The following is a 9,381-nucleotide window of genomic DNA, read 5'->3' as shown; positions in this document are numbered from 1 at the left end:
TTTATCTTGATTTTCTCTTCTTCTGAGTCTTATATAATATATAAGATACTTTCAGATAAGATCTTATAAATTATTCTCTTTACTTATTAATATATAAGCAGATTTAACTCTTCTATATCAGAGATGTAAAATGTTCTTCTTATATCAGTTAATAGAATTACATAAATCATTTTCTTTCTATCAGTTAATCTTATATAATATGTATATTATTGAATCTGCAGATTAAATCTTTGAAATTAATTAAGTTTGAGAATAAGGTCATATTTCATATTCTACAGCTCTTGTACTTAAATATAGTAATGTGACAGGCTGCGCTCGATCAATTATATAGACTATTTCATTACACTTCACAGATTTTATCAAAAGCTTCAATTCTCAGTCACTGATTCTCAGCTGAAAAACTTATGAAATTTTTATTCTTCTACTTTAAAACTTTACTATATATATAAAACTTCTATTCTTCTGCTCTGAAGCTTTACTGTGTACATGTATAAATATTCACTTTAATTACTAATTTTCATACTTTCTCTTTCTTCTCTTCTCTAATGTCTTTTGAACTGTATTTGAAATTCCAAGTTTGAACTTGATCATCTTCTGTAGTTGTCTAGTCTGAGTATAAAGAATTAATAGAACTTCTTCATTCATCTCACTTAAATACTGTTTTTCAAGAATTTTGCTTGCTTTTTCAAGTTTCTGTATTTCAAGAACTTGTTATTTCTCTATGTCTTCTTTCTTTCTTCTCTTCAGAATTTCAATCTCAGAAATAGTATTTGAGAAAGCATCTTTTTCCACATTAACTGAGTGTATTTTTGAACTCATTTTTCTCACTCAATGAAAAGTTGATCAGACTGTTTCAATTGAGAGATTTATAAGTCTTATTCAGCAATGTGTCACTGAATATAATGGTGGAACATGTGTTACGATTGGTGACACGTGACACGGGTGGAATGGTGGATCCACGGTGTAATCGCCGTAAATTAGCACTAGAATAATCAACCAAGTTCAACCTCTTCTACACATATTTCCTCCTGTATTACCAACACTTGGCCTGTATTTAAAATCACGCAAGGAACTCATCATAAGCTCCGCTTGCATATGAATATAATGGAAGAATAATTATACTAATAATAACACGGTTTTAGCGCCTTGACCGTGCATTTAAGTTTGGTTGTCCCCGCCATTGGCGCCCTGCGGAAGGAAATAAGGGGAAAATAATGACGTCTAGTTTGTTCGGCAATTGTAAGATTTATAATATGAAATTCAACCGGCTATAGTTATAGCAAACCCCGGATATAACAAAAATACCTTGGAAGGTTTTTTTTTTCTTTGAGCTGTGAGTCATCGCTAAGGTTTTTTCATTTTTCCTTCAACAGAATGCTCTTTATTATAATACTCGAAGTTGGCTTTTACCCAGGTTGATATAAAAGGAATAGTCCATCTCTCAAGTAGTTATAGTTCTCATGTTCCTCACTGGCCTTCAGGGCGGACTATTTTGGGCCTTTGCCGTTATTTACCGAATATATCTCCAGGCATTCCCTGAGCGCTCTTCGTACCGTTCTTGCGATTGTAACATAACAAACATACTTCGTAATCATTTTTTCAAAGCCTGCCACTCTTCACCATGTTCCACCCCCGGTTGGCCGGCATTGTCCCGCGCCTGAATGCCTCTGTTCCAGTGTCGCTCCTCCTCATATACGTATTATGTCTATCACCAATATTCCTCCTCGTGTACTTTGGACACAAAAGTCGTCGCGCAGCAGCCCGAAAACCTAAGGGATGCCGAAAATTGGGCTTATATGATTTCTCAAATCTTAAGGATGAAGACAACTACCGTGCTGACGGGAGGCCGAAACGAAGCAAGCAGAGCGATGCGGGGAAAGGAAGAATCCGGGTAAAGGCTCTGTTGGCGTATCCGATCAAGAGCTGTGCCGGAGTCGAGTTCAATATCGCCGATTTTGAGAGTACCGGAATGGCATATGACCGACAATTTTGTTTTGCGGAATATGTAAACTCTCCGGCATCAGGCACAGCGGAATCGGAAGGAAAGAAACATGACGATAAACCAGTAGGGAAATGGGTGTTCCGCACGTTGCGTGACTTGAAATATGGCAAATTAGCCTTAGTCCGGCCGGAGATCTGGGTTCCTGATCCTTCATCGCCCACTTACTCACCAAAACGCCCGGAGGTGCGCTCAAAGGGCGTTCTGGTGATAAACTACCCTCGCGTCCCAGGCGGCACTAGGCTCAAATGTCTCCTTTTATCATTCGGAATGAGACTGGGCCTCTGCTCTCGCGAAGAATCCTTTCAGATACCACTCAGCCCTCCGGCATCGGCCATTAAAGCTGGCACCTATCCATCTCGCTCCGTGCGCATCTGGAAGGACACTCCTATGGCCATCGACTATGGCAAACACATCCCACCATCCCTTCTCGCCTTTATCGGCCCCTCAAGACCCATGACTCTCTTCCGCATCGATCCGGACCACCATCGGAAAGTTTTCCGCGGCGCGCCTAGCAAGGAGGTTCTGGGTTTCCAGGCCACCACAGGCTTCGCGGACTCATTCCCGGTCCACATGCTGGGCCTGGGGAGCGTTCGCGAGATAGATGCACGCACTAAGTACGCCATTCCCAACTTATCAATACGTCGGTTCCGGCCCAACATCATTCTCGAGGGTAGTGCGGCGTTTGAGGAGGACGATTGGAAGCGAGTGCGGTTCATCCCGCGGAATGACAAGCAGATGCTGGGCAGCCAAGTGGCGGAGGAGGCTGGGAAGAGAGAAGGACAGAACGGAACTTTAGCAGACGATAGTCAAAGCCGTTCTAGTAAGAATGGAGATGAGGGAGTTGAAATGTATATCTCGTGTCGGACTATGCGGTGCAGATTGCCAAACGTGGACCCGAACACGGGACTGAGGCACCCCGTTGAGCCAGATAAGACTCTGAAGAGCTTCCGGTGCATTGACGCTGGAGATCCGAATAATGCGTGTTTGGGGATGCAATGCGTTCCAGCCGTTGAGGGTATGTGTCTTCCTTTTCCTTTTTCTTTTTTACGCTGGACCATTTTCAGAGGGTGGGTATGTTGAGTGCCTTTAGGCGGGACTCCCATCTGAAAATTTCATTACAACCTTTTCTCAGTTGAGCTCAATTCATTATTCCTTTGGAAGACGACGATTGCAAGAGGTTAACGCTAAATATGCAGAATTCACACTTCGCGTCGGAGATGAGCTCAAGGTTCTCGAAAAGGGCGAGCATTTCTATCTTAAAATGGGGTAGGAGTAAGAAATATGTACATGAGCAAAAACCTGGCAGTTCTGTTGAGCATACTGCATCGTCGCATAGTGTTTAGGGAGGTTATGTATGATACCATCCATATATATTTCCAGTTCGTATTTGTACTGCCTTGGGAAAAAAGGAAATAGAAATAGAAATGAGTGCGGATATTCGGAAGGGGTGTTTTGCTTGGCCAATGGCGTTATATACCACTTGTCCGCTTCAACGTTCAAAAGTCGAAAATAGAGGTGGATAGATATGTATTCTACAGATTAAGCTGAATGATATCATTGACATAGTTCTCATGGACTGTTATGCCGGAGGAGAAGCTCTCCCAAAGCGTATACACAATGCAAAGGTTTGCTGTGTAGAACCAAACTCTGTCCGTAGATATGCAATTAAGTCGTGATTCCCCTTATAAACCCCAAAGTCGAGAGAATGGCATATTTGTATGATAAAACGGGTCAGGAGATAAGAGGAATAAAGGACTGTCCTTGCGCAACGCTCCATATCACAGGCGATGACCACCCCTACGCCAATTGAGGGTATGCGTACAAGACAGCGACACGGATGGACAGTCAAGTTCATCTTGAATTAATCAAAAATAGGTAATTATAGGATAAGGAGAACCTATGAAAAAGCCAAGGGAAGTGATCCAACTCCTGGAAAGCGCACGCCCAACACCGAAGATAGCACACATAAGGATAGAAAGCAAGAACATTATTCAAAGCCCAAATTAAACAAGGGGTATGTGTTCGTCAAGGAAAAAGCCCAACAAAGATGCCAAAAGAGAAGGGAACCGGAAGAAAAGGTTGCACTCCCTCCAACGCCATTTTCATGGTTGGAACCGCAGACGAAATTCGTGACCCTTCCCCTCTTCGCGGACTTTATACAAGAACCTTGCAATGGCATCCTGCTCTACAAGCCCCACGTTATTAAAATGCTTCCTCACCGCCGTGGCAAGCTGATCTTTCGTTACCTTTCCCTGGCCGCGAACAGTAGAAATACGATGCAAATCCATGCCTGGCGCGCTACTGCTATTATCTCCGTCGAGCGATTTATTATTCGTAATATCATCCTTTTTGGAAGACCGGGAGACACTTCCATCTTCAACAGTTTTGCGCCGTGCGGCAAGCTGGGCGCGCCGAGCAGCTATCGTTGTCGGGGAACGGAGACCAATTCCTTGACTTAGAATTATTGAGGATATTTGAGATGAGTAGGCGCTAGCACAGGGGAGGTTGTAGGCATGACGGTACTGGTGAAGAACGGAGAGTGGCATGCTTGACCAATTTATCTGCAAAATTTACGGCCTTCGAGTTAGCACTGTTGGAATTCTATGGCGGAAAAGTAAAAATCTGCGGCCGAAGGCCGAGGGGAATTTTTGCGCCCCTCCCAACGGGGCAACATATTAAAGGAGAAATTTGGCCATGAAAATGCTACTAGAGAGCAACCCAAGAAGAACAGGACTTACTCCAACGGGCTCTGTCGAGTTCTCAGTTCCCGCATCGTGACTGCCAGCTGCCGTAACAGCAGCAGCAATTTTCATATCCCTGGATGACATTGAGCTGCCGAGAGCAGCGATGTTTGGCTGCCTACGACCCTTGGTACTCGTTGGATGTCGTTCTCTCGTGCTGCTAGAGGCCTCTGACCTCGAATCTTCAGGATTCGTAGCGGTTCGTTGACGAGGAGGAGCCATGGTTTACGGTCAGGTTAAATTAGGTGAGGAGGTCAAAGGTAGTCACTACCGATGAGTACGGAGGATGGATTATATAATTAAAGAACGTAAAAATGCTTGATAAAAACGAGGGCTATGGGATATAAGTGTCAAATGGTATAATATTATCATGCTGGCACAGTAACACGATATAATATTAGATCACGGGCGAGATATTCACCGTCAGGGGTGAAAACAGCCCCCATTGCGCCCACTCTGAAGCCCGACAAAGAATGCATCATAGGGCGGTGACCCTCGGCAGAATCAATTTCTTGACCACACTAATCCTAAAGAAGTTAAGACCACGGCGCTAAGCGGTAACCCTAACTGTCGCGGATGAACTTAAAATCCGGGGTACGCTAAACTGTATTAGGGTTGTACCTGAACCACTTCTCAAATAATATGAGATAGAACGAACCAGACAACTATCTTCGAGATTTTGCGAACACAGAAAAAGCAACAACGAGCGTTCGTTTCTCAGCAGGCCGCCTGCAGCAAGGAGTGATAGTTCAAAGCATGCATGAGCTTCAATAAATAACACTTCCCGAGTTCCCCTGCAACACTGCATCTTGGTCTAGCTACACCGGCATTTAAATCGCAGCTCACTTAAGGAGATAGAGGTCATCTCGAACGCATCCGATGCCTTTGCCATCAGCTTACTAACTGGGAATGAACAAACAGATTTCCGTGTGAACCAGAAAGACCAGGGGAATTGATATGATATAAATCCATTGCTATAAACTCCGGCATGAAACTATTGTCCTCCTCTAACTCTTTCCAGTTTTATATTCACACCCACAAAGTCACCCTCGTATTTCTGCCTGTTCATTTCCTGTCACACAGCTTGATGAACAGCATATAAGGACATTCGCCGATTTTACCCGGAATCGCCCACCACATGAATGCGCGCAGAATGACATACATACAAATGGGAACACAGCAGATGACTGGATGGTTCGGCTTTGTGTTTGATCTCTCAGACGTGCGATATTTCTCACCGCCTCGAGCTTGGTAGTTATCCATCCACCTTGCCTTGCTATCAGAATAGCAGCATAAACAAAGCTCAAGGAATAAGCTCTTTTCAAGGATGCAAGCGAGAAAGGGAGCTTAGAAGTGTTGAAGAAAAATAAAATATATAAAAAATAAAAAATAAATAAAAAATAAAAGTTCCCGCCACCTCACAGGAAAATCTGAGATACTCAGCATTTGTGTGAAAGCTTCTGATGGACCTGTGCTTTAAAAAATTAAAGATAAAATATAATAAAATAAAAATAACAAGCACAAAATCGAAGAGGAAAAACTTAGGGAAAAGCGAAAGAAAAGGCAAGAAAATATTAAACTTGCGTATTCATATCGATAATAACAGTTCAAGGCCGGAAAGAGATGAAAGAGAACGCAATCATAAAGTTTCTCTTCACATCCCTTCAGAATCCTTATTTCAGGCGGCATTTCAGCACATCAGGCCAGACAGAGCACTCAAATAATAATAATAATCTGGACGGAACATGACTCCATAGAGCGGAGTTGAATACAGAAGATCTTTGAAACTATTATTTTTGATCTGTCTTCACAAGCAAAAAACTCAACATGTTTAAGTAATAAAACACATGAAATTATGAAAAGAGATGAATGCATAACTCAAACTCATAAAACCACAGAGTGGAAGAAATACTATAATGACAGATTCCAACAGTTCTGTATTGAGAACTGGTGAAATTCTCAGAGATCTAGTTGAATAATTTCATATTTTCAGAATTCAATATGGTCTAGGCTGAATCATGATCCTGAATTTCAAAAAAGAAAAAAAAAAAAAAAAAAAAAAGAGGAGGGGGGAAGGAGGAAATAGGGGAAAAGAAACAAGGAAAAAATCGGGAGCAAATATACAATTATCAATTGCCGGCATCAACTCAGCCACTGTAGATGCAGCAATGATGATGTACTCATCTCGTGATGGGACAGCCAAAACGCTCTGTAAATTCATAAGCAATAGAATAGCTATGACTTCATTGATTTATTCATTCATTCATCCATCTGCGAAAAGGCCTCCACTCCTTCGCGTCTACTCCGTATACGGGGGAAGATTGACCTCTAGGACGAGAATTGTGCCCATCACAGCCCTTGGGTAATAAATAATCGGAAAGGGAAGGGGAGGAGGGTTTGGGAGAATGATGCGACTTATTAACAGGTTCACTCTCGGCCTATGGAAGTGAACGTAAGCATAGCCGAGGCGGTGATCACGAAAGGTGCCGACAAATTTCTTTTTTTCTTTTGTTTTGAACAGTTTATTTTCCCTTTTTTTTTTTTTTCAGTATCATTGTTTTACCCTGCCTAACTTTTTTGCATTAAACATAACAACCAGGGCATAAGGCGCTACCTGGTTTTCAGGGTTAATAGAAATTCTCTTTGCTGCCTGTCAGGGGCCAGGGCCACCACAACCCCCAGAACAGTAACTACGGAGTAGCATCAAACAGAGTTGCAACGCAAGCCGGAGAACCCTCGGCCTTTCGCATTTTCCCTAAATTCAGGAACGCAAGCGACATGGGTTCATTGCGGAGAAGGGTAAAATCTCTGTTTTCTTTTATTTTTATTTTTATTTTTATTTTTATTTTTATTTTTATTTTTATTTTTTTTATTTTTCTTTTATTTTCCCTTTTCTTTCTTGATCCACTTTTCTAGCTTCGGGACAATCTGATTTCTCCTAGCCTGCTTCTTTTTTTAGATTACATACGCTGGTTTTGCAAATATTATTAGTTACACATCTGGTAAACATATTTCCAAATGCGCAACGGGAGCATGACGATCATGTTCTGCAACATCACCCGCGCTGGTTTGGCAAAAAAAATTTGAACCCGAGACGAAAGTCACCGCGGGTCTTGAAAAAAGCAAAGAAAATGAATGAAGGGAACTGTTCCGCCAGTTACCATTTTCCCCTTTCGCTCATGCGCACACCGTGGCCTTCTCTCCTTCTGTGATTGCGCAGATAACCTCGTCGTTCAGCTTGCGGATGGGCTTTTGGGCAGGAGCTGGCGAATGCTACATTGACAAGCGCCGTCGTGAAGCAACATGGGGACTGGATTCGGTTCCGATTGGCCATGGCATAGAGCCAGGATTTTCGTTCTAGAAGGATAAGAAAAATATAAAGTTATTTACCTAGCCTTTCTGATCGACTGACCTCAAAAACCTTCAAGATCCCCCTTGCGAAATATTGATATTTACACTTGGAAAAAAAACCGCTACTATATAGTTACCCAGCCTTATATAATAAATTACTAGTGTTCTCAATAATAAATTAACTAGTGTTCTCAAGTAGATCTTGAAGTTGTGAAGAACTCTGTGATGTACAGTATAATTCTCTACATCTCTAATCTAAATCATCTCATTCTCGGATTTCTATCATGATTTAGAGCTGTCAGATCTGAGCTCTTACCACCTAAATCAAAAAGATCATAAAACAGCTGACTTCTGCCAGTCATGCCTGATGCTTCATGTGTATTAGTGTGGCTTGCTTACTCCAGCTTCTGAACTTCTCGGCTTTCTAAGACTCTCTGAGTATTTCTAAGTACACTTTTTACAGCCTATCAGGTCCAAATTAAAATGATTCTAAAACAGCTAGCTTCTTACTAACTATGACTAGCATTTATTCTGTGTCTGTCTTCAGCCTCAGTGTAACGGTACGCCCCGGGGCGCTAGGCGCAGGAGCAGGCAAGCCACAACTATAAGAATTGGGTGCCAGGCGCGGCTGGCAAGGAGCCAGCCACCTTATGTTAGAGTCCGGACCCGGCAGCTTATAACCATGGCACTCAGAGCCTATCATTACAATTCCTCTAACTGTAATTAGCTCGGGAGTCAGAGCAGACAAGTAAGACACACCATATAAAAATGAGTGCCAGATACAATTACCACTCCACGACAGCAATATATAAAATTTAACCTGCATGTTCTTCACCACATCACACCCTCCCGTACACTCAACGTACGTCCTTCACCATCGTCCAGATATGTACACAACCAGCGTTTCATGCCTTATCACAATAAAAGTCCTGGTTCCCCCTACAGTCAGCTAGGTCTCTTCGGGAGTTCCTCTCTGTTATGCTCCCCGGTTGTGTATGTTGTATTGTAGACAACAAGGCAGGAACTGCCCTTGCGATTGGGCCGGAGAAAACAGCGGGTTGAGGCGTGATTGAAAGAGATAGGGCAAGATACCTATCCTTTCAATTCACTCCCTTCGCTGATATATCTATGTATATATATTTTTTTTATACATATTACGCGTAGGCTCTGAACGGGGCAGCTAGCAGGTAGATTTCTAGAAAAGCTATCTTATGAGAGGGCTAGAGTTAGCTACATCATTTAAGAGAAGAACTAGACATAAAACAAAGCCCTCTTTCACTTACATGT

The 9,381-nt window shown here is 42.4% G+C and overlaps 2 protein-coding genes across 2 annotated transcripts; one reads left to right on the top strand and one right to left on the bottom strand.

Moving 5' to 3' along the window:
- The first annotated feature begins 1,297 nt into the window (after positions 1-1,297).
- On the top strand, positions 1,298-3,730 carry BDCG_06360 (MOSC domain-containing protein). Its single transcript, XM_045422094.1, has 2 exons — positions 1,298-3,017; positions 3,199-3,730. The coding sequence occupies exons 1-2, from the start codon at positions 1,622-1,624 to the stop codon at positions 3,270-3,272; spliced, it is 1,470 nt and encodes a 489-aa protein (XP_045277813.1). The 5' UTR covers positions 1,298-1,621; the 3' UTR covers positions 3,273-3,730.
- On the bottom strand, positions 3,173-7,105 carry BDCG_06359 (uncharacterized protein). Its single transcript, XM_045422093.1, has 2 exons — positions 4,741-7,105; positions 3,173-4,563 (listed from the first exon to the last, which is right to left on the bottom strand). The coding sequence occupies exons 1-2, from the start codon at positions 4,963-4,965 to the stop codon at positions 4,105-4,107; spliced, it is 684 nt and encodes a 227-aa protein (XP_045277812.1). The 5' UTR covers positions 4,966-7,105; the 3' UTR covers positions 3,173-4,104.
- Positions 7,106-9,381: the final 2,276 nt, after the last annotated feature.

This window comes from Blastomyces dermatitidis (assembly GCF_000003525.1).
Source record: "Blastomyces dermatitidis ER-3 genomic scaffold supercont1.6, whole genome shotgun sequence".
Lineage (NCBI taxonomy): Eukaryota > Fungi > Ascomycota > Eurotiomycetes > Onygenales > Ajellomycetaceae > Blastomyces > Blastomyces dermatitidis.
The sequence above is the reverse complement of the archived record's forward strand: the minus strand, read 5'-3'. Positions and strand labels throughout refer to the sequence as shown.